The sequence below is a fragment of the Cuculus canorus genome, chromosome 8 (assembly GCF_017976375.1).
Source record: "Cuculus canorus isolate bCucCan1 chromosome 8, bCucCan1.pri, whole genome shotgun sequence".
Taxonomy (NCBI): domain Eukaryota; kingdom Metazoa; phylum Chordata; class Aves; order Cuculiformes; family Cuculidae; genus Cuculus; species Cuculus canorus.
In genome coordinates, this window is record NC_071408.1 from 32197689 (window position 1) to 32223784 (window position 26096).

At 45.0% G+C, this 26096-nt stretch overlaps 1 protein-coding gene across 1 annotated transcript; it reads right to left on the reverse strand.

Annotated features, from left to right (window-relative positions):
* Window positions 1-525: 525 nt before the first annotated feature.
* MCOLN2 (mucolipin TRP cation channel 2) lies at window positions 526-25481 on the reverse strand. The gene is made up of 14 exons (XM_054073613.1): window positions 25385-25481; window positions 21586-21745; window positions 17263-17436; window positions 13412-13556; window positions 12386-12473; window positions 12139-12235; window positions 11402-11501; window positions 10711-10826; window positions 9235-9384; window positions 7564-7665; window positions 7329-7451; window positions 4718-4924; window positions 3146-3261; window positions 526-1751 (listed from the first exon to the last, which is right to left on the reverse strand). Exons 1-14 carry the CDS (start codon window positions 25444-25446, stop codon window positions 1715-1717), a joined length of 1677 nt encoding a protein of 558 aa, XP_053929588.1. The 5' UTR covers window positions 25447-25481; the 3' UTR covers window positions 526-1714.
* Between the last annotated feature and the right edge of the window lie 615 nt (window positions 25482-26096).

Below are 26096 nucleotides of genomic sequence, written 5' to 3' on the forward strand. Positions count from 1 at the left end.
CCAACTTGTACCCACCGTGTCCCACTCACTTGAATGCTCACCTTGAAGATGGCTCAGGAACTTTTTCTCCTTCCTGCCTGTTTCTTTCTAATGCAACCCTTTTAGTGCCTTTCCAGCTGTTTCTTTCCTCCTTTTAAGTTCTCTAAGCAATTAGCAAAAGCTTCATGTTCCCAGGGAACAAGACAAGCAGAAGTAACAGCTTGTTTTCAGATTGCAAAAGCTTATGCTCCAGTTCTGCTTCCATTACTGTCCATCGCTTCCTTAGCAGTTGGGGTGGGACCACCTATCAGTCAGCAACTGCACTCAAATCTCTATTAATGCTCAGAATTAAAAGTCAACATATGCCAGACTTACTGCTAAGGTTAACTTCCGTGGAACAGAGAGCCAATGAGGAGCTCCAACAACTGGCTCTCGCCTTTTTTCTAAGAGAAAAAAAACACCAAACAGATGGTGAAGACACAAATGGGTTTCTAGAATACATTAGTGACCTGCTCTAATGAGGTGGGGCTGAAGCAGTAGCCTAGCGAGCAAGAAGCACGTATGATTTAAAACCAAAAATCAATACTAGGCAAGAAAGCTTTGTGGTTCTATTATAAAAATGAAGTCACAAAATCAGTACAAATTATCAGTATTTTCTACATTCCTTTGGTTGATAACACTTTCCCTCATTCGTTGAGGATTCTCTCACAAACAGGTATTTATCAATGATTTATCAATCGATCAGTGGCTTTACTAGTTCACACTCAATGTCCTACTAAACTGGAAAGAAGCTTTGAGTCAGAGCTTAGGGGCTCCTGCACCGTGGGTCACTGGGCCAAAGGAACGCGATGGACCTCACCTGCTTTAGGGAAGTGAGGCACCAGACCTCAGAAGAGGGCATCATTAATGCCTGAATTTGTCCTCTAGGTTATGGCAACACAACAGTGCAATACTTAAAAAAAAAGCAATCATCTTTCCATCATCCATCGCATGCTGCTTGCTACCTAGATCCCCAACCATGCAAAAGGAAGCATGAGTTTAATTTAGACACAATACACATCAAATATTGGGGATATAAAAGACTGAAAGCCCAAAAAACCAACAAACCACTTTTGGTTTTGGCAAAGCTGGTAAAGAGAAGATTGTGATCTATAAATGCTTTGTGTTAAAATGATATACAAGAGGGATAACAGCAATTAATTTGCACTTCTGTGCAGCACTGGGGTTTACATTAATTTATTTCAAAGGAACAAATTGTGCCAAGTAGAAATTACAGTCCCAATGCTGGATGCATCACTTCAAGTGAAAAGTTCCTTCCTTTCTCCTCGAATATGTTTTAATACTTTTTAACAAGGAATTATTTTAAAACATTATTGTCATGGATATCTTTTTCTTATTAATAACAACTGTTGGCTCAGGGCCACTTTTTTTCCTCCTAGAAGTGATTTGCAAACAGAGCTCCCGTGGACACTGCTCCAGGACCGGAGCTTGTGGCAAGAATACAGAGTTCTTCTCAGCCATCCCTCCAGACGCAGCTTCTGGGCTGTCCTCTTGGTCAGCCAGCTGATGTCACATTAGCAGCTCCTCCTCCTACAACACTTTAATTAGGCAAGATCACTCTGTTCACAGCGCGGCAGGTCCAGAAAGTGGGCTTCATTGCGACGTGGAGAATTCTTCTTCTCCATTCAACTACGCTTTCCTTGCATATATTAGTGGCAGATTTCAACGTGTGTCATCAATTGATAAGAATCAAGTTGTCATCACTCTCTTGTCTGCAAAAGAAAAAATTCACTTTTTCATTCAGCAGGAAATGCAGTAGGAAGCTTCTCCCCACACAAAACCAAGCTGAGTTTTGATCCTTCTGCTCTGTGCTCTCCCATTTCAGCACACAGCTCCGACACCTGTGCTGGGACAATCAAGCAGAAACTGCTATAGTAGCAAAAGCTCTAGATTTGCACTCCAGCCACAGGGCTTGTGCCCTCAATACCCTGCAGCGCATTACAGTAAAGCATATTTATTATGCTCAGCCGACAAAAACCTCTTATCCTGCACAATGACTTGGACGTGAAACCTGAAGCTGTACCTGGCTGGAGTTCTTATTAACTAGTTGGCTTTCAAGTGTCTACATCAACTGCTGGGATGGCTGCCCATCACCATCTCATGTGCTCCTTCTTGGCTACGAGGTTTCCCTCTGCCAAACTACATCAAAAGTCTAAAGTTGCATTGCACAAAAGCCTCAGTATATAAGTAGACAATATTAAACTGCTGAAATAAGATTTGTTACACCAGTTAGGATTAAAGAAGTGTTCGCATTCAGCTCTATTCCTTCTCCCATAGCCTGTCTTCCTTGCATGGTGCCCACGACCATTCTCCCCGACTCTCTAGGGACAGTGGTGAGATCCCTCCCCTCTCTTGACAAATTCAGGTGTGTTAGGTTTCCCCACAAACAGAATTCAAAGAATAGACTCCCAGACCAGCAAGCACCAAGCGAGATGATAATCTCTGACCAACACCAGCTTAGAAAGGGCCACTGGTAAGACCTCCAAAGGCTTAAGTTTGGTGGCAACCAGACATTTGCAAGCGTGTTTTCAATATCCTGACAGATTACCATCTGATCCATCTTGCCTCACAGGCCCAACCTAGCTCTGGGATGAAGCACTTGTCCCCGGCTGAATCACACTCTTTCTTTCTGCTAGTACTTCCAGCCTAGAGGAGAAGCTTTAGATGCGAAACCCCAAGAAGCAGAGACTTCATGTGCTCCTGAATCCATCCAGTCCATGTCTTTCCTGTACTAAGGAACCCAAAACTGAACCCAGAATTCAAGTTGCAGCCCCACCAGTGCCAAGTACAGGAGGACAATCGCTTCCTGCTGGCCACACCATGGCTGATCCAAGCCAGGATGCTGCTGGCTGCCTTGGCCACCTGGGCCACTGCTGGCTCATGTTCAGCTGATGTCGACCAGAATGCACTTAAGCCCAGAACTGCCACCTCTGCACCACCAGCAGACTAAAGATCTAACACCAAAGAAAGCACAAGAGGAACTGAGTCCAAATGCTCCACAGGCTGAATTCTGGATGTTCCAGCTCTTGTGAAAAAGCCCTTTGCAGTGAGAAGCTGACTGGTGTAGTTCCGAGAAACACAACTCATTAAAAACCACCCAACTGACCTCTGACAGCAGCAGATGAATGGCATGGAAGTCCGTTCTTTTCTGTAACCAATACTGCCATGGTCTTTTAGGAATTCATGTAGATCTGTTACTGGAAATCCACCTTGTTGGTATTTCTGAAAAGGAAAGTATTTCATTTACAACCCGTGAGAAGTTACTGGGCATGAAGTGTTCTTAAACTTCCTCTAGAGCACGATAGCCAAAACAAGACTATTTGGTTCATTTGTACAGTATCGCTGTAGGAAGCAAAAAATACAACTCCATCTTAGAAACACCAAATAGATTGCTTTGTTCCAACTGCATGTGACATAAAATTCATATTGCTTACAGATTCTCTTGCATTTTTTTTTCCCCAAAGCAAGTGATCTCAAGGGATGGATTCTCCCTCGTTCACATCAGCTGCTGTGTTTGCTGGACGTGCTCTGGGCTCATTTTCCCCAGGAACGCCAACGCAGCATTTGAAGGGCCCTAATGTGGATATTCAGCATTGCCATGCTGAAGAAATGCTCCACAAAACACTGGCTCAGCCCACGGGAAGTGCCACATGAAGTGCTCAGAGTGAAGAGGAACAGTAAAGCACTAGGTGAAACCACCAATAAACTCAGAAGCACAGTTAGTTAGGTAGTATTTTGAGCTGCTTCAAAAGTGGAGCTCTTGCTCAGTCTGGAAGAAAGAGTTACGGTACATGTCAGACCAGCCTTATTCTGCGGCCTGATGCTAAGACAAGAAAGGGATGAGAGCTAAAAAGCATGATCCTCAGTGCCTTCCCACTGGCTACTGCGGCTACTGGGAGCGTGAAGGTGAGACAGCACCAGAGGAGAAGAACAAGAAGGTAATTACTGAAAACTTCATTTCACGTTCAGCCAGTTCATACTGGAAATGTATAGTGCAGTTTGAACTCAAACGAGAAGCAATGGGTCTTTCAGAAGACATTTCCTTTCAACCACACATTTCCAAGCAGCACATTAAGGAAGCCTGGACACCTAAATGAGTTGAGAGTTACGTGCTTGGCCCTCGCCACTCTCCTGCCAAGAGAATGCTCTCTGAGATGTCAGCAAACCCTTCCTGACCTCGGCTTCTGGTCCTGCAAGAAATATTCTCTCCAAACAAGACTTATCTGGCTCTGTAACTATACTTAAAAGTTGAGTCTTCCCATTTGTCCTTTCTCTTCCTATTTATCCTTCCACTTCTCTTCAAGGCCAGGTTGGATGGGCCTTGGGCAGCCTGACTTAGTGGGATGTCCCTACCTATGGCAGGGGGGTTGGAACTAGACTTTAAGGTCCCTTCCAACCCTAACTATTCTATGATTCCTTCAATTCACTGTTAACTCTTTAAAGGCAGGTGAAGCAGCAGAAAATACAAAAAAGGGATACATGCCAAGGATGACTTTCTAAACCAATTATTGCTCAGTCACTTGGATGACTACCCAGCCACCCACCCACTCGCACCACAGCTTAAGCTAAAAGGTTTCAATAGTCTCATCAGTCATCATAACCAATGATGGTGTTGAGTGATTCACAGGGATGAATACAAAACAGATTAGGAGTGTGATGGGAGAAAAAAACATTTTACCTTTATTGTGTCATAGGAGTCAGTAATGAGGGCAATAAAAAGGCTGAGGATCATGTATATAAACAGACTAATGAAGGAGTACAGATACAACCGGCTGAACACCCACACCAGCGTGCTCTTCTGCTGGATTTGAGCAAATGTTGCGAACATATCGTCACCGTTGACCAAAGAAAACAGACACTCAGCCACCGTGTTCAGATCTTCAAACTAGAAAATAATGAGTACAGGATATTATTAGAATATGAAGGTCAAACATCCAGCAAATGGTTTCCCAATCAGCCGGGGAAAGTGAAAACTCTTATGAAACCATAAGTAATTTTTACTTATAACAGAAGAAAAAACTAACCCAGTCAATCAAAACCTATTGCATTTTCCTGTACGTCGAGAACAAAGCATACCTGTCACTAATAAAATCGTGTAGAAATATAATCTTGGTTAAGCATAATAAATTGACATCACAGATGAGAAGATTTATTGTCAAGAAATCCCAGAACGGTTTGGTTTGGAGGGGACTGTCCATCCAGTTCCAATTTGTAAGAACATACTGTTGTACAGGAACTGCTGGTCTAGTCTTACCTATGGCTTATATTTTTATCATTTTTATTTATTTTTAAAGCTAATACAAGACCCAGCAGCACATTATATGAGAAGGGGTGCACAGCACGGATAATTCTTGAGAAACCTGCAAGTTTTGATGCATGGGTACAGGGAGAAACCTCACCTATAAGACCCTGGCCTGGCATCCCACAAAATGCAGGATTCCTACGACAGCCAGAGAGAGGGAGTGGACAGAAAACAAAACCATATGTATTTCCATGTTTCTAAGCTAAGGCTTTCTTGCCAGGGACAGCAAAGGAAGCTGGAAAAACCTCACAAAGCCAGTCCTGGGCTCTGCCTGTGCTGTGTAGTGTCACACTGCCTTCCAGTGTCAGGAATAGGAAACCTCCACCCAACTGCAGCTGCTTGCCCAGACGTTGGTCTGCGATATTTAGCGAGAGGCAACATCTTCATAGATAAGCACATTAACGACTACAACTCCTTTTGCTTGGATAATTCATGTATTTGCTGCAGGGAAGCTACAACAACGTTCATGTTGTGCCTGTTATAAACAATTGAGCCACTAGTATGACTGTGGATCCCACAGCATCCTACGGAGAAATGTGTCATCATCAACTTCAAATACTTCCAGATTGAATATCTGCATTTCTTAAACAAGGGAATTATGTTATACTGGAGGAATCTGAGCTCTGGGGGTACAAGATGATGAAGCAAACACTGCAGCATATGTCTCTGTTACAACAGGTACTGTGTGCAACCAAAAATTGAGAATTTGTTACTGATTAATGGACATCTAGAATTTATCACAACAGGAATGTGCCTTTTTTCAAGCTGTCACATGAAGCATCTGCCAAGAAAAAAAACGAAACAAGATTTACAGGCTTTTTTTTCCTGTGTTTTGGAATATACAAAGCCTTCCTGCTGTACCCAGGTTTCAGACAAGACACAGCCTTAAGAAACCACACACAAACAAAACAAACAAGAACAACCCCACAATACACCCACACACAGGAAGCAAAGTAAATAAGACAAGCATTCATCCATGCCTTTATGAGTCAAGATTTAGGAGCTGAAGTCACGAGGCACAGGAAAGACTTGGAAAAATCAAAGCCAGAGTTAAGAAGATTCCCAGAAATAGGACATTAGAAAAAATTTCTTCACTGAAAGAGCGGTCAAGCACAGGCTGCCCAGGGCTGTGGTGGAGTCTCCATCGCTGGAGAGGTTCAACAAGTGTGTAGATGGGGCACTCTGCAACATGGTTTAGTAGGCATGGGGGTGTTGGGCTGACAGCTGGACTGGGTGATCTTAGAGGTCTTTTCCAAGCTCAACGATTCTATGATTCTATGAAGAGCTAACGGTGAACTAGTGCCTCTTCAACCCAAACGAACAGGGATTGCCAGAAGAGGGCGAAAGAGGCCATAGACCAATGCCCCTCTGGTCCCCGGGCAGACGTTGCCTGGATGAGCTCATCCCAAACACAGCTCTGTGTCTGAAACCACATTGAGGTCAAACACCCAGTGAAAGCAAAAATACAGTTATTTTGTTAAACAGAGGAGGCGGCAGGAGGTACAGATGGAAGGAGAAACATTCCTGTGTTCCACAAAGGTGATCAGAGGGCTGGTGCACCTATCATCCAAGGACGGGTTGAGAGAGTTGGGGTTGTTCAGCCTGGGCAAGAGGGTGCAGGATGGGAGAAGAGGGAACAGTTTTCAGCTGAAAAAGGAGAAATTGAGATGAGATCTTAGGCAGAAATATTTTCCTGTGAGGGTGGGGAGGCCCTGGCCCAGGGTGTCCAGAGATGTAATCCCTAGAGGTGTTCAAGGCCAGGTTGGATGGGACTTGGAGCCCCCTGATCCAGTGGGAGGTGTCCCTGCCCATGGCAGGGGGTGGAACTGGGTGGGCTTTGAGGTCCCTTCCAACCCAACCCATTCTATGATTCTGTGATTCATGTCAAAGCTTTTCAACACAAACATGAAGACTTATTTCTATTCTAACTAGGAACCATACACACACAGACACACGCATATCATTAGACCGGAAAAGGAGCATGTACCTTTTCATGATAAGGTCCCAGGACAATCCAACCACAGAAAGTATAGCCAAGATAAATCATCCCAGCACAACAGCAAAACCTCAGCACTTTGGGCAATGATGCCTGCATAGTTAAAATGAGCACCTGTGTGTCAGGGTAGAAGAAAGAAGAAGGGGAAAAAGTCACAAGTTAGAGATAGCTGAGTAAAAGTGACAAATATATGTTTTAATCATTGAATATCTGATTCCTGTCTTACGTTGTAGGTTTGAAAATATCCCAGGTATCTGATGACTCCGACCCAGACAAACAAAGTTGATGTTCCAAGTAAAATGCTGCAGACATCATAACTCGTGAGGTTCTGAGGGATTCAAACAGAGCAGACGTTCAAGTTAAAGCAGTCGGTATATCAGCTTGACAGCTATTCAAGTGCCAGCAGTTCAAACAAACCAAGCAGAGCAGTCCAATACTGAAAGGCTGTTGCTACATCACAAAAACCAGACCGGAGTGAACCGCAGTTATTTAGTGAGATCACCCTAATGCAACAGCGTTGCAAATGAATACATAGCTGCATTGATATTGTAGCTTTGCATGAAGAAGAAAAGCCTTTACCTTGTTTATGATGCCGTTTAACTATTAGATTGGATATCTCCAAGATTTTGTTTAAAAAAAGGTAAATATATACTATTGCTGGGCAAACCCCCTCTCATTTGCTTTTTAGTAAAACACAAGCCATAATTTAAATGAAAAGTGAGCCCTTTCCACATAATGCACATTTACATTTCTGAACAGACTGTAAGCTATTTGGAGCCTGAACATCATTTTCACTACCAGTGAGGTTTATAACCAATTCTATTTTTATTTTACTTTAGGAGGATGAGAGGAAATGACCTCAAGTTGCACCAGGGCAGGTTTAAAGTGGATATTAGGAAAAATACCTTTACCGAAAGAGTGGTGAAGCTGTGGCAGAGGCTGCCCAGGGCGGTGGTGGGGTCTCCAACCCTGGAGAGGTTCACAAAATGTGCAGATGTGGCACTTCAGGACATGGTTTAGTGGGCATGTTGGTATTGTATTGATGGTTGGACTTGATGATCTTAGAATTCTTTTCCAACCTTAACGATTCTAAAGCTGGAGCTGGTTGCATTAAGCACGAGCTGCCTATCTAGCTTCAGATCTCCCACCCTGATCCCCCTCCTCACCATGCAGCTGGAGGTTCTCAAGTGCTTCCCCTCTGAAGGCCACTCTGGGCATCTGCCCTTTGAGCCTTAGTACACACAAAGCAGGAGCAACCCGCTTATCTACTTTGTTTTTCCCAGAATACAAAGTTTTGTGAACACATGAATTGTTGACATACAGATCTACTGAAGAAAAAAACAAACAACCAAAGGAAAACACCACCAAAAAAACTCTGAAGAGCTGCCAACTGGACAAAACACATTGATTTCAGCAAGCCCAGACTGGGAAGTCAAGGACTAGTGGGTAACATTGTGCCTGCAGTTTGGAAAGACCACGAAAGCAAGCTGTAACAGCCACATTTCCAGTCTCACAAGCCACTGGGACCTCTGCTTTATCCAGGGGATAAGCCTTGGTTTTCCTGTACCATATATACTACTACTTCATGCAGAAATAGCACAACCTAAGTTGGTTTCTTTTTGTTAGAAACTGCCTGCTCACAGGTCCTATCCCAGGAATTAGGGGACTTAGTACTGTGGAAATATGGTGTTTAAATGGCTTACGTGGTCTCACTGAAAGACTGCAGGGAAAGGGGCTGAAACCAGTTATCAAACAAGCACTAGGAAATTAAGAAATAAGAACTAGCAAAAGCAAACAAGACAATAATTGAGGATGAAAGCTCACTTTCCTTTGTCCCTAAGTTAAAACATGTGGTTGTAAAAAGACCAGTGTTTTATCTGAAGTATGAAACTCTCACCTTGGCTTTTATTTCCATTTTCAGGATTGACCCAATGATTGTCATCACATCACTGATGATTACCAGGACATACCATCCATTTATGAACTCCAGGCGATCAGCATGACAGACGCGACGCTTATATTTCTCCAAGAAGAAGTTCACAAATCTCTATTGGCAAGCATTTAGAGATTTAGTTACAGGTCACCTCAGATGAAAAACAGATGCCTCAGTAGTAAAGCAATGCTCAAGCTTCACCTATCCCCTCTTCCTAAAGTATTTGCTGGAATAAAGCTTAAAACTCATTCTGTATAGCAACAGAAATAGATAGGAAAAACATTAACATTGGTTTAGGCCAGCAAAAAACAACTTTCCATTCTGACTTCATAACCAATTCCCACTAGCCTAACCATGGCTCGTTATCCTCTCACAAAGGTTTCGATTCATCTCCAACAGAGCAAGGCCACGCAACTAAGACTGAAAAAAGAGAATTAACAACTCAAATACAACTATAAGGGAAGAGCTGCCATTTTCAATAGAGCAAACAATATCATTTCCCACAACTAACACTGCCTATCTGCTTTCACTTGCCCTTTTTCCTTATGACTAAACGTTGATGCCCCTATTTCTGACAGCAGTTTGACAGCACCTTTGCTGAATTGTGTCCTCTTCACCCTTCTCTTGCTTACAAGCTACAAGAAGGATACACCGAACAAGATAAAACAAGCATCTGTGCTTTCATATCCTGCCTATCCTGAACTCTTCTCCCAACTCCCATAAGCTTGCAAAGTTTGCATCAATTAATGGTTATGATGGCACATCTCAGGACCCAGCTTGCATTTCCACATTAGTATTCGGACCAGAAGAGCCAAGTCTGCTTACACGAAGCTCTGCAAGCAGCTTAAGATGAAGTCAGACACAACTGGTCTCAGCCTGCAAAGGAAGGTTAGTGGGGAAGAAGGTGACAGCAGATCATGATCAGGAATCGCAGAGGGATGAGGAGGAAAGAACTGAAAAAGGGGCAGTTCCAGCTCCAGAAAGACCAAAAAACTCAGCCAGAGTTACATGCTATGCTTTGCATTTGCATACAACTGTCTTTGAGAGAGGTTTATTAAAGCATTAATTTGTGACAAGACTTCTATGGGAATTCTACTCTGAAGCCAGGGAAGAAAGAATTCGTGCTTTGAAGGTGCAGGATGTGTTGGCTGCTAGCAGCACAAAGACTAAGAAGGGGTTTGTTTTGCATAAAATCCAGGAAAAAAGTCTCCTTTTGCCCTTGAGAGATACAACAACATACTTTTTATTACAGCAGTGCACAAACAGAAGTAAAAAGTAAGTCAGATAGCAACTGTTCAGACACCAACACGTCCTTTCTAGAGACAAAGATATAGGAAGAGCGCAACATTCTGCAACAGAAACACTACCCGATATTTCAGAATAAATCATTTAACAAGACAAAGACAAAATAAGCATTGGGATTGTGAGCACTGCACTTACTTTTTGTAGTCTCAAGGCAAGAACAATGGATCGTGTGCAGAGGATGAGAGAAGCCACACAACTTAAAATGACGAATCCATCAAAGACTAGAATGTACTGAGTGTTTTTCTGAAGAACTGTGAAGAGTCAAAGAAAGGCAGAGCAGTCAGTCCTTTCATATCTCTCAGCACATGTCATATTTGCATTTAAAATCTCTCAAACCATAAAGAGAACGGTTACAAGAAATATTCTTTCTGCAGCTATGGAGATTAGGCCAAAAGAGTGAAAAGCACGTTCCAGTTCTTAAAAACAAAACCAAAAATGGGCATGCTAATACAGGAGTCCCCTTTTTGCACCAAGTTCATGGGTCCATTTGTACTTCCAACAGTGTGACAAGTAACCACTGTAAAAAACAAATGCACTTTATCCCATACCAACTTCATTAAGTTAAAACCAAACAAAAAATCCCACCTGATTTCTCATTCCACAACCTGCAATCAGAAACTTGCGTGACTTTCGGTAGTGTGTTCTTTTCATCTACAGGTTTACAAGCCATGATGTGAACCCAAATCAGATATTTTCCTTGGCTTATGCATCAACATATGAAGAGGAATGGGGAATGTCTTGCTGGACAGAGTGCTACAGAGCAGGGGAGTGACAGGAGGAGATGTGTAATACTGCCATCATGCAAACACATGGGCATCATACTCACCAGAGCCAAATACGTGCCAGTCTTTACATTCTTGAATATCAGTGTCACTATCAAAATAGATTTTGATTTTTCCACTATGGGCTCTATTGTTGAAAGTTATCTGGAAACAGAGGAGTAGATCATAAATAAGACTAAAGAAATTTCCTTCCATAAAGGAAAAACCCTTAGTCAATGCTTTGACATAACATGAATTAATATTTGTTGGTCAGGTGAGCTTTAAGAAAAATGTCACCATAAGTGTCGGTGTAGACGTAATTTGGGAATCACAGAATAGTTGGATTAAAGCCCATCGAGTTTCACCCCCTGCCATGGGCAGGGATACCTCCCACTGGATCAAATTGCTCCAAGCCCCATCCAACCTGGCCTTGAACACCACCAGGGATGGGACAGCCACCACTGCTCTGGGCAACCTGGGCCAGGGCCTCCCCACCTTCATCCTTAAAAATTTCTTCCTAAACTTCACGTACAGCATAAAGAGCAGTATTCCAAGAAGCCAGACTTCAAATTTCACCTTTAGAACAATAGCAATTACTGATCTTCTCAGATATGAAGTTACCAGCTGGAAAATGATATAAAATATCATCATCCCTATTTCAGCAACCTTGGGAAGGAGGGGTAAGGCCCAGAACATGTTTGACTGCTTTCTTCTGGCAACCTAAATATAAGGATGATGACCAGCCCTTAGCTGAAGCTCTAGTTCCACATACAGCGTTGGGAGTGCCATATCCCGTACTCACAGTATTTTGAAACGCATAGCAGTCAGGCAGTTCACGGGCATGGATTGTCTGGAGAGCGATGCCTTTCAGCTTGAAGGAGATTTCAACCTGTATAAGTCTGAAGGTTTTAAAAAGTGTATAAATACATGTATAAAAGCACACAAAAATACACATACACAAAGCAAGGAAACTGCACCACTCTGAAAACACCACAGTCATGAAAGGACAAGTTAAAAACAAAAAAAATCCCCTCTTCCCACTGCTTTACCTGTAAAATTCAAGATTGAAAAAAGACGAGTTCAGCTTCAGTTCAGCCTTCTTACCAGCTAGCTCCTGCGGCTTAAAAAAGATACATTCTGGAAGGAGAAGAGGAAAAGCTGTAATCTTAAAAATTTCATATAGAAAGCAACATAAAAAAAAGCGATAATCAGCCTGAACGGCAATTCCTAAATAAGCACAAGGTTAGTTTTGAGCAAATGTAATCATAGAGAGCCCCAGCTAGTGGGATCAGAAGTAGGTTCATGTAGTAAATCTTCAGAGGCTACCAGCAAGGAGCCAGCTCTGCGAGGTGGTAAGGACATCCACCCACTGAAGGTACAGACTGAACACCATCCAGAATTCTCTGTTTGAACTTCCTGCGAGGGGCGCACAGACAGCAAAAAAGCCCCATACCCCTCAAAAAAAAAACCCAAACCACAAACACACAGCCCACTAATGACAGCAGTTGAAACAAGCTTCCCATAGGCTGCACCGTTGCCATTTCCGGCACTAAAAACCAAGAGGGAAACAGAATCATAGAACAGGTTGGATTGGAAGGGACCTCAAAGCCCATCCAGTCCCACCCCCTGCCATGGGCAGGGACACCTCCCACTGGATCAGGGGCTCCAAGCCCCATCCAACCTGGCCTGGAACCCCTCCAGGGATGGGGCAGCCACCACTGCTCTGGGCAACCTGGGCCAGGGTCTCCCCACCCTCATAGCAAAACATTTCTTCCTAAGATCTCACCTCAATCTCCCCTCTTTCAGCTGAAACCCATTCTCCCTTGTCCTATCCCTGCACTCCCTGATCCAGAGCCCCTCCCCAGCTTTCCTGGAGGCCCTTTCAGCACTGGAAGCTGCTCTAAGGTCTCCATAGAGCCTTCTCTTCTCCAGGCTGAAGGACCCCAACTCTCTCAGAAGCACGTTAACACTCCTATGATCACCACACAAAAAGCCATTGGTTTTAAACTTTACTGATTCGGCATTAGAATGCAAACACTCCACAGCAAAATGTTTTTACTACACCACCACCATACCTGTTTCAGTAGAAACATCTATGTTCAGCGTATCGTTGGCAGGAAGCATTGTGCCTTTCTTGTACTGTTGTTTACAGATTTTTAAACCTGATCCTTCATGGTCATAACCGAGCGTCCCCAGAGATATGTTCTTTAATTGCTTGTACTAGTTTAAAAACAAAACAGAAGCAAAGTTAGAGAGAGTTGTCTTATTTACATTGGATAGTAACAATTGCACCCTCAAAGTTGTGTATCAATGCAGCTTTTTACACTAAAAAACAATTTCTACATTCACATAAAGCCTGTAAATGGAGAGCAGATCTCTCATGGGAAGCTAAGATTGCTGCTGGCCACTAATTAGTAGTGACTGGCATCCCAGTGGCACGGTGACTGGGAGCCCTGTCCCTTCTGGCTATGCTTACCCACGTGCCAGACAGGAAGCCAGCACAGGTTTTAATTAGCTGCCTGGCAGCATTGCTATTAATCACCCCCACTCCAGGGATATCTTAGGGATTTATCTCTTGAAGGTGTTAGTTTCCACACCACTTTATTACTCTGCATACAATCTGAGACTTATCTACCAAATCCACCCCAAGAGTAAAACGAAAGCTGCTTCCTGTGTGACTGCAGAAGAGCGAAGCCACGCGTTCGCTACACAACCAGCAACCAAAGAATGCCCACAGGGCTTGGGCAACTGCCAAAACCAATCCGCCTGCTTTACACAAGCACAGGAACAACTGAAAACATGCCTGCGAGGAAGGCAATTTCTTCTTCACTTACTCTAAACACAGCACAAGTCACCTTCTTCATGGCAGGGGGTGGAAGTGGATGGGCTTTAAGGTCCCTTCCAACCCAACCCATTCTACGGTTCATACGTTACAATATAATTGCAAACAAGGACTAGAATTGGAAGTGAATAAAACTATGCTAAACCAAGCACTGTCCACACATGGATCAGCCCTGACACCGCCAAATAAGTCCCCTGAATTGCCTTCCACACATCCTCAGCAACAATGATAGAACCTGAAGGAATGGCAGGAAGATGCGCAGGGGGAGGGTTAGGATAGACATTAGGAAAAGGTTCTTCACCCAGGGGGTGGTGGAGCACTGGAACCGCTCCCCAGGGAAGCAGTCACAACACCAAACCTGACTATATTCCAGAAGCATTTGGCCAGTGCCCTCAGAAATGGCGTGAATGCTGGGGTTGTTCTGAGCAGGGACAGGAGTTGGACTTGATAATCCTTGTGGGTTCCTTCTGACTCGGGACATTATGATTGTATGAGTGGTCGGTAGCAACCACATGCTCCACATCCAAAAACTGTAGCAGGAACCACCACGTTTCCACCCAAAGCTCTGCCTCACAGTGCTGCTTCGACTCCTCACAGCTGAGCTAGCAACAGGTTTGACAGCCTGGGAGAAAAGCACGGCCGCCGCGCCCTGTCAGAGCGCTGTCTTTAAATGAAGTAAGGAAGTCAAGTCTGACTAAGGCAGGTCAAGTGAGAAGAGGAGGCTGAGGGGAGACCTTATTACTCTCTACAACTACCTGAAAGGAGGTTGTGGAGAGGAGGGAGCTGGCCTCTTCTTCCAAGTGACAGGGGACAGGACTAGAGGGAATGGCCTGAAGCTCCGTCAGGGGAGGTTCAGGTTGGATATCAGAAAAAAATTCTTCACAGTAAGAGTCATTGGGTACTGGAACAGGCTGCCCAGGGAGGTGGTCGAGTCGCCTTCCCTGGAGGTGTTTAAGGAACGGGTGGATGAAGTACTTAGGGACATGGTTTAGGGAGTGTTAGGAACGGTTGGACTCGATGATCCAATGGGTCCTTTCCAACCTTGTGATTCTGTGATTATGTGATTCTGTGAAGTGAGTGGAAACAGTAGTTAGTCACAACTCCACATCCCTCTGAGGACATCTCCAGACCACTGCATCTGACAGCTGGTGCTCTGCCCACGTGTGCTTTCAGGCTCTGCCCTCCTGACAGCCTAACATGTGGCTCCGGGTTGCTCACATACCACTTTCAAACAACACTACGGAAGAGGAAAAGCAAAATTCCCATTTACACTTTTCTAAGTGGCCTCAGACCCAGCAGCCAGAAGAAAATCCTGGTCCTCCAGGCTCTGCTGCAGACAAGGCACAAGCATAACAACTCTGCACGGCTTCTTCATAACAGAAGCTTCCAAATTAGACCCAGGAAGGGAGTAAGGAAAATGTGAAAGAAAAAAAGTGAAAACAAAGTGAAAATATCACAGTAGCCCATTATACGTGGCCTAAAATTCTACTGTTGTAACTCCAGTTTTGCTGTGCGCTATTACCATCTTCTGTAATGTCACACCCTTCTGCTTGCCCCATTCCTGCAACCCCCAACCACACATTCCAAAATACAACCTCCCACCCACCCCCAGCAAAAGCTATGGCTTCTAGGTGCCCATCTTAAAACAAAAAAGCAAAGCTTAGGAGCCAGCTGGCTTGTCTCTTCCTAGAAGGCATCCTTCAAAACCAAACATGCATCCCCCTCCAAAAAAATACCCAAACAAACAGCACTAGGCATAATATTCGCCTGGAGGCACACTTTAAGGCTTACACACAGTAAAAATCACCGGAGGAACACCACAGAACACTAAAGAACCCGCTTACACAAGGTTAAAATCTCCTTAAAGGCTATATCTACATTTATAAAACACAGACATGAAGTGACCTTTTTCTGATGCCTGTATCACACATTGGCTCATTCTTGAGGATATAAAGCTATTATTTCTCTACTGTCTTCTATCTGGATTTCACCTCAGCCTTAGTGCCTACAAGAGAAGGAAAGGGAGACAAAGCAAGCAAGGAAGGAAAAAAAAAAAAAAAGCAGCACAGTTTATAGCAGAAATAGTGGCAATATTGAAAGTTCAAAGGAAGACTGAGAAAACTGCTTCCAAACTCATTTAACATACCAGGAGTGAAAGCCTTGGCCTCGTCCAGCACAGCAGAGGGAGCACCTTTATCTGTTGCTGGCTCTGCTGTAGCTTAAAGGAAGTGGCCAAGAAGCATCAAGCCGCTACCCAAGTTGGAAAAGGAGGTGCGGCCTTTGCACCCCTGTGACTGCTGGGCATAACGGAGAGGAGCAGCAAAATCGCTTTAAACCGAGTGCCAGAGCTCACATCCCAAGGTCAGAAAAAATGAAAGGAGGTTTAAAACCACTTTCCATTCATCCCATGTGAATTGTTTCGGGTTCAGTTATCCCCAAACACAAGAGATGTTTCATCTTCCGCACAGACTCTTTCATCTCATGATTCCTAAATGTATTAATATTAAATGGAAATATATTTACTGAATTTTCATCCTAGATTTATTCCTCCCAGGATTGTAAAGAGACTATTCTTTAAAATATTACCCCTAACAAGGATGAGTACCCCTACATTCCTGGAAGTACCATATTCCCCATTTCCAGGCCTCTGGACTCACTACAAAGCTGCGATTCAGCATAGCCATAAGCACAAATATTTTGAATACCACGCATAGGTATATTCAGGCCCGTAGCTCTTCAAAGAAAGACCTTAAACAAAGGTTCCAGTTCATGCAAGATGACCGATTTTCAAGCTTTCTGGATTTCTGTACTATGCACTACGTAAAGTATTGTATTTAGACTCATTTCCAGCAGAAAAAAATGCAGTCATCTGCACACAAAATACAGGATATCCCACCTAGGCTGATTTGCTGAAATATCAGAACGAAAATATAAGAATGGTGACAGAAAACCAGACCTTTAGTAGAAGTTTAAAACTTAAGTAGAAGTTAAAGCTTAAAGCTTAAGTAGATGTTAAGTTTAAAGCTTCACAGAAGTTAAAGCTTCAGTGTCAACACTGTTCATTATAAACACACACACACTTACCTGATTAATAACATAAAAAATGCTATCATAAGCATCCTGTTGTGTGTATATACTGCAGCTGTAGTCATCTTCATCAACTCCAGAATAGCCTTTCAGGAATAGGTGTTTAAAAGCAATGGTGTTTTCCTCTTTGAATGAGACCACCAACTGGTTACTCAACCCAAAAAAAATAAGCTGTCAAGAGAAGGGAAAAAAAAACCAAATTTGGATTGTAAACACTGGTCAAGCAGCAACATTTTGGACACAGTTTTGAATAGAATAAATAAAGATCAGAAAGGTGCCTGTTGCTGTAACCCTGCTACAAGAGAAGCAAAGAATCTGTGAACTCATGCCATAAGACTACTAGGGTCAAGGGTACCACAGGCAGAGTAGGAGAAACAGAAATCAAAGTCTTCCATCGATTTTAAAACTTGCAGTGGAGCAACTAAACGGACAATTGGATCGCTATCACCGCTCACACACCCCGGACCAACAACTCAGACTTGAATTTGCCAAAACTCGTGCTGAGGATGCAAACGGCAGAAGAGCTAACCTACAAGCACAGCCTGCTACCCTAGAAATGCCCTGCTTTGCTACAGGACAAGATCCTGAGTCATCTTCCTCCCTCTGGCATGGCATGGGATTAGAGTAAACCCATATGGGACGCCAGAGCAACAAAAAGCATCATCTACCGAACCCAGGTGCTGGTTAAAGAGGTGATAAGAAGCAGCAGCAGAGAGCGGAGTGGGTGTGCTGGTCTCTTCTCCCAAGTAACAAGTGATAGAACAAGAGGAAACAGCCCCAAGCTGTGTCAGGGATGGTTTTGATTGGATGTTGGAAAAGGAGCCACTGAAAGAGTAGTGAAACATTGGACCAGGCAGTGGTGGAATCTCCCTGGAAGCATCCAAAAAGCGTGTAGAGGTGGCACTTGGGGATGTGGTTTAGCCAGCACAGTGGTGTTGGGCTGACGGTTGGACTGGATGAGAGCTTAGAGGTCTTTTCCAACCTTAGTGACTCTATGATTTGTGTTGTCCTACCATATTGTTGCTCCCATTCCCACCACCACCAAGAAAAACACATAAACAGAGTCTAGAAACTGAAAAAATCAAGCAACAAGAGTTCCTTCACAGGCAGTGCAGCAGGAGGCTACCCAAGCCCCAAACACCTAACTCTTCATCCAAGGTTTAAACTGCTTACTGACAGCAAATGTGAAACTGTCTCATTACCGCATCAAGTTTCCAAGCCCCACAGAAACTTGCAGGAGTAAGAAAGAGAAACTGCAAGCAAAAGAACTGTGAACTTAGAAATCCCCCTAAACAAACATGCAGGCTCCACTAATATCCAAATTCTATCATTAAGAACAATGTCACACTGGAAAGCACACCTATTTTTTTCCCCTTCAGTGGAATACATTATCTTTTGTCCTGGACAGTAATTGCTCAGCTCCAGGCCAGGGCAAAAGAATGCATTCAGCAAGGCTATTTAGTGTGAGGCTGTTTGGTTGTACATCAAAGAAACAGCCAGGACAGAGAAACGGGGATGTCTGCTCTGTCAGGTATGTCCAGTCATCAGATCAAGAACTGCATCTTCATACTTTCAGCCAAGTTTTAAATCAACTAGAATCACAGAACGCTTTGGGTTGGAAGGGACCTTAAAGCCTATCCAGTTCAACTCCTGTACAGGAGTAAGGCCATCTTTAACTCAATCAGGTTGCTCAGAGCCCCATCCAATCTGGCCTTGAATGTTTCCAGAGATAGGGTCTCCACTACCTTCCCGGGCAACCTGGGCCAGTGCCTTACCACCCTCAGCATAAAGAATTTCTTCCTTATACTCAGTCTAAACCTCCCTTCCCTTAGTTTAAAACCATTACTCTTCATCCTGTCACAGCAAGCCTTGCTAAAGGTCTGTCCGCAGCTTTCACGGAACCCTTTCAGCACTGGAAGCTGCTCTAAAGTCTCCCTGCAGCCTTCTGTTCTCCAGACTGGACACCCCAGCTCTCTCAGCCTGATCTTTGGCTGATCACTCTAGTTAGTGACTCTAAAAAAATCAGGGATCTCCCAGCTGCTGTATAGAGAAATAAAACACAGCAGGGTTTCCTCAGGGGCCTCCCATGGGGATTTTGGCACAGTGTTGGACTAAAAACTTACTCCCCATGCTGGGACAGAAACCTCTTCTTGTTTTTCAGTCAGGCACAGACACCCCAGCTGCTGCAAAACTCTGAAACAGCCACAAGTGCCGTGACTAAGAGGCTGGTACCAGGCAGAAGCAGCTGGGAGGAGGCTTAACTTATTCCTCAGTTGTCCTTCAAGGGTCTTGCCCTCACTCTGAAATAGAGAAACGCTTGTTGAACTTGCCCATTTACTATCAGCTCACATTTGAGACTTCTCCACTGAGAAGCAATTTATTTTCCTTCAGAAACTCTGTTTTCCTTTCCTTGCCAACGACCCGCCTGGCATCCGAGCAAGAACCAAGGCTGACAAGAAAAATCTCAAGCAGAAAGCCAGAAAATCTGGTGGCCTATGAAAGCCAAGCAGCAGAGCACCTCCTCTGCTCATGAAGGACAGCAGGAGACTGGGACAGCACACAGGAAAAACTACACCTTCAGTGAATGCCCCAGGAATTTAAGTCAGTAGGTTAGGACAGACTGAAGGCGCTGAACCTTCCCAGAGCCATGTGAAGCTGTGTTTTGGCTCCTTGCTTACAGGCAAAGGTTACTGCCCTGCCTTCGAAGCGAGTGCTTCGATGTGATAACCCACATCTGAGGTGCAGCTGCCAGTAAAGATGGGGCAACACATCCTCTCTGCTTACACTGTGCTCACACCACTCACCTTCTCTTCCTCCCCCCAATGCTTTAATACGCTCTGCGTTCTTATCAGGTAGCAATTGTCCCAGGACTAGTGAAAACAGCCTATTTTGGCGAGTCTTGCCCAGACAGACCAGCTGCTGCACCCCGCTCCCGCCTGCCGACAGAGTTCCACGAGGACTCCCAACAGCGCATGGCAGCAGCGGGGCCAGAGAACCCACTGCATCATTCCAGTGAGAAGATGAAGGGCATGAGTGATCAATAAAACACGGGAGACGTAAGCCAGGGTTACGCTTCATGCAAACGGGCAAGTCAAACACAACCTTGGAATCCTGCAACTCAGCACGCTTTTAGGAGCTGTGTATTTAGCGGTAGGTGCAAAGTGTCAGATGTCAGAGTGTGGCATTTCAAAGGTCCACAAAATGCGTTCTATTCATACACATGTCCTGTTTCACTTCCCACAACTTCCAGTCACCATTTCTTAGTGCAGTGGAAATTCATCAGCTACATTGTGATCACAGGATCATGGAATGGTTTGGGTCGGAAGGGATCTCAAAGCCCATCCAGTTCCACCCCTGCCATGGACAGGGACACCTCCCACTGGATCAGGGGCTCCAAGCCCCATCCAACCTGGCCTGGAACCCCTCCAGGGATGGGGCAGCCACCGCTGCTCTGGGCACCCTGGGCCAGGGCCTCCCCACCCTCACAGGGAAACATTTCTTCCCAAGATCTCATCTCAATCTCACCTTTCAGCTGAAAGCCGTTTTCCCTCATCCTATTCCTGCACTGCCTGATCCAGAGCCCCTCCCCAGCTTTCCTGGAGCCCCTTTCAGCTCTGGAAGCTACTCTAAGGTCTCCCTGGTGCCTTCTCCAGGCTGAAGAACCCCAACTCTCAGCCTATTCTTGTATAGGAGGTGCTCCAGCCCCTGGATCATCTCCATAGCCTTCTCTGGACCAGAGCAGTTTAAAAACAACCCTTTTTGCCTCAACTCATCTAGGTACCCGACTGTTTGAAATGCAGCATCTGATGACAGAAGCAAGGGGCACATCTGATTCCTGCAGCCCAGACATCCCCATCGTCACCAGAAACTATACCATTTTCACATTGAATGTCTACATTTCGAGTTACTCACTAGATTCCAAGAAATATCACTTTTGAAATATCACATTCTGAAATACCACTTTTGAATATCACTTCTGAAACTACAAACCACGAAGGCAAAAGGAAGCAGAACAGAGCAGGACTGTGACAGCAAGCCAAAAGACAGCACTGGATTCAGTGCAACGGGCAATTTGCTTGAAATAGTTATCTTAAAACCAGCAAAATACTTGGTCAAATATTGCTGCAAAATCTCCAGGAAGCCTTTGTCCTCGAGTTTAAGTTCTCCTGCCCCCTCCATACACCCTTCGACGTTTCTGGGCTGAAGCAGGGTGTTCAAGTCAATAACAAATGCCCAGGGGTGGCAACGGCCCAGAACCACAGCCCTGCTTCTCCCGTACATCACTGACTCGCTTTAAAATAAAACCAGAGGAAGGATTACCTGTGTAGTAACCATCAGTATCTTCAGAATCTGCAAAGCCAGTTTCCACGGTATCTGACGTCTTGCTCTGTATTTTTCACATGGGTTCATGAAGTAAAACTTCAAATCTTCTTTCAGAGCCGTCTCTTTTAGATCCAAATCGGACTGAGCCATCCTATTCCTGCCACAAATAACACCTTAATTAGAAACCAACAGAACGCTTTGGCAGAGAACTTCCTCAGCTTGCAGCATCGCCTCAGAGCCCCACAGGACAGAAAAGCTCTCTAACAGTTTTCTGTTTGTTTTACAGCAAAATGCGAGAAGTATTTCGCTACGATCACATCATTAAAAATCATTCAACCACATTAGATCATCAAAACACAATGTTTACACAACTATTTCTCAGGAAATAGGCATCTAATAAGAGGATCTATACGAGTAATGGCGAGTCTTCGCTTCTCCCTTCCTAAATATGTGAAATAGAGAGGCCACTGTGAACACGTCTCTCTGAATAACCCACATTCTACCGCCAGAAAAAGGTGTCTTAAAGACTAAACAAGCAAAGCAGGCTTCACAGCACGCTTCTGTTACGAACACACAGCCGTAAGGGTGAAACTCGTAGGCATTTATTTACTCAAATACCTGGGCATGTAAAAATCAGAGGACCAAGCATAGAGGACTGTTGTTTTAGGTGTCTTAAATCACTCCAACTTTCTCCCTCTTAACAGACTCGGACATTGAAACTTTCCCCTTCTCCTAACCTTTTTAATCCTGTTTTCCCTTACTGTAATTGTCAGAGCTTTCCTACTTCACACAAAAATCAGAACCAAATTTGTCATGTTTTTCCTCCCTCCATGTGTTAAGTTCAAGCGATCGCATCTTAAGCTGCCTTCATATACCGATTATCAGCACCATTAACCACCTAGAAACTTACTCCCTGTGTTCCGAGTTTTATAAAGGATAACACTTTCCCTCTAAGTTAAAACCAAAAGCATCAATTCCAAGCTTTCAGATACACTCTTTTGTCCTCATCTGTCTGAAGTGTCAGGTATTTAAGCCTAAACTGCAGACTGCAAAACACATTTGATTTGCCAGAACCAGTTATCTCACAAGAGGAGAAACAAGAGTTAAAAACCCCAGCAGAGTCAACACTGTGGTGTCTCCCCATGAGAGGAAGTGAAAAAAAAACCCAAACAAAAAATATCTATTTTAACCTTAGAAGCTGAAAGGTTATATTTATTACACAGCCTGAAATCAGTCGTTCATGGAGATGATGTGAGATACTGGGTTTGGTTTTAAGACAGGAAAACCACAGGAAAGTGTTTAAGAAAAAGAAACGGTGGAGTTCATCCCTATTTAAAGTCAGAATAAAAACATGCTGGACTAGTTTTAATGACGTTTGAAGTATAAAAGCTTTGAAAAATTAAACACATCTGACAGAAAATTATGTGATAATTAGAGCCGTGAGTATTGTTTAAGGAAATAGGTACGTGCACCCTTCAGTCCTGCACTGACACCCAAAGACATCGCTGCTCCGGCACCAGCTTCTCGGGAGCGAGCATCATCGTGGGTACAGGATGAACAAGACCTGATCCAAAGTAAAAGTCACAAGGGAAGGTGCGAAAAAGAAGAGCAGGTTGAAGCTGGATCTGGATGAGATTTCAGGCATGAAGCTGTGACCTAAGCAGCTCCCCAAGAACTCAGCAAAATCCTCCCCTAAGCTTCCAGTAAAAGTGCATCAGAAGCGACAGATCTTAAAAATCAAACAGCAAATTTTATAACAATACTGTTTCCTTTGATATTTAAATACACAACCACAGAAGACATCGTGTCTTTCAAGCCCTTACAGCTATGCTAAAATCTTGATGCTGACTAATACCAATACTTTCGCTTTTACACTACCCCTCACTTAACTCCACTGGTGAGGGATTATTCTCACTGATGCGTTTTGTTTCTCATATTAATAAGCTGTAGAAATCAAGAGCAGGAAAATCAGCCAAGGAAAGCAATGTAGTTTTTCACTTTAAGAGACAAGATTCAAGCCTGTATCACCGTTTGGCTTTGTCTTCCAATAAAGAACCAGCATTCTCTGGTGCAGTATTTAAGAAACAAGAAGTAAAATATGCCAATTGTTTTCTAATTCGTTTCTAGGACAGATTCAAACACGCAAATAAACTTCATTAAATCTGCAGAACCAGAACCTTCAACCAAAGCATTAAAGCTCCAAGTGTTTAACAGCAACTTAAAAGTCTTTAAAACAAACCAGCGAGTTCTACCAAATGCTTATTAGCCTAATAATCTAAAAATAATCCAAATAAAGCACCTGCTCAAGACAGTGCAATAGAACCATTCAATTCAGACACGGTATTGTAATTAACACCTCTCCATAGGCTTCTGTAATACGTTTTGCAAAGCACTGATACAAGCAAGTTTTGTTAATGAAGACTAATTCAAATATCTTTAAACATGCATAGTAAAGCGTCATTAAGTGTTGTGTGTCACAAATAAGCGTAGTTAACAATTCCATTCCAAAAGCTGCATTACCCCAGCCACCAGTGCAATGCTGTATCCGTTAGGACAACCTGTTGCTTGGATAATATTTTGCAGCGAGGCACTTTAAAGCTCAGTATTCTATTGAGGAAAGAGCTTCCAGCAGAAACGACTACAATTTACAGGTGCTTACTTATCAAATACACTTTTTATCACAGAATCACCAGGTTGGAAAGGACCCACTGGATCATCGAGTCCAACCATTCCTAACACTCCCTAAACCATGTCCCTCAGCACTTCATCCACCCGTTCCTTAAACACCTCCAGGGAAGGTGACTCGACCCCCTCCCTGGGCAGCTGTTCCAGTGCCCGATGACTCTTTCTGTGAAGGATTTTTTTCTGATATCCAACCTGAACCTCCCCTGGTATATACGTAGCTCTTCACCCACCTGCAAAAGCGCCACTGAACAGATCCACTTCAAAATAGAGTAATTCACTTCAAGAGCAACGCTAAGAGTCCATCAGAGCTCCACATCAAGAGCCTGAATCTACTTGAGCTCTATGAAGAGGTATGAATGAGATTGAGGTGGTGTCGGGCGGGGAAGAGAAAAAGAATATATTATAGAATGGTTTGGGTTGGAAGAGACCTTAAAGATGATCCAGTGTCACAGGCAGGGACACCTTCCAGCCCTGGATCAGGGTCTCCTCAGTATCTCTCTGTTGATTTATAGACATCAGACCAGGCAAGCGCAGCCTCACCTTGACGAGAGTTTCAGAGGAGGTTTTGGAGAGAACTTAGAGCAGCTCCTGGGACTGAAAGGGGCTCCAAGGAAAGCTGGGAGGGACTTTTTAGCTGTGACGGGATAAGGAGTAAAGGGGAGATTCAGACTGGATGTAAAGAAGACACTCTTTACGCTGTGGTTGGTGGGGCTCTGGCCCAGGAGCGGCTGCTCCATCCCTGGAGACATTCAAGCTCAGGTTGGATGGGACAACCATCCAACAAGGACACGGTTTAGGGGCAGATAGGAACGGTCGGACTCGATTTAGGAGGTCTTTTCCAACCTGGTGATTCTACCCGTCTATGAGGGGGCTTTGAGCACCCGGAGGAGTTACAGGTGTCCCCGCTTCTGCTCGAAGGGCCCTTCCAACCCAAACCACTCGGCATTCCCAGGATCCCACCATCTCCCAGGGCATCACCTCTGAGAAAAAAAACCCAAATTCTTAAGAAACCGAGAAAAAACCGCCGTCCTCGGGGAAGGGCCGCGGGGAGGAAGGGCCGCTCCGCTCCCAGAGCCGCCGCGCGGAGAGCCGCGGGACGAGGAGCACTCACCTCTGGCGGGAGACCCGCCGCGGGGGGGCGGCCCCGGGCAGCGCCTGCAGGCACAGCTCCATCGCCTCAGCGGCGGCGGTACGGACCGGGGGACAAACCCCCCGCCCGGCAGCCCGGCCCTGTGCCGGGAGCCAAACCCCCCGCCCGGAGCCAAACCCCCTGCCCGGCAGCCCGGCCCTGTGCTGAGAGCCAAACCCCCCCCCCCCGCCCGGCAGCCCAGCCCTGTGCCGGCAGACAAACCCCCCGCCCGGAGCCAAACCCCCCGCCCAGTAGCCCGGCCCTATGCCGGTAGCCAAGCCCCCCCGCCCGGAGCCCAGCCCCCGGTGCCCGCAGCCAGCTTCCCCCCCCCCCCCCCGGCAGACAAGCCCCGTGCTGGTAGCCAAGCCCTCCTTCTCAGTAGTCAAGCCCCGTGCCGGCAGCAGCCCCCGCCCGGCAGACAAGCCCCGTGCCGGTAGCCAAGCCCCCCTTCGCAGTAGCCCAGCCCCGTGCCGGTAGCCAAGCCCCCCAGGCCAGTAGCCCAGCCCACTCCTGTGCCGGTAGCCAAACCCCTCCGGTAGCCAAGTCCCGCGCTTGGTAGCCCGGCACCGCGCGTCCTGCAGCCGAGTCCCCTGGTAGCCCAGTCCCCCGTGCCGGCAGCCAAGCCTCACGGTAGCCCAGACCCGTGCCGGTAGCCAAACCCCACTGCTCGGTAGTCAAGCCCTGTGCCGGTAGC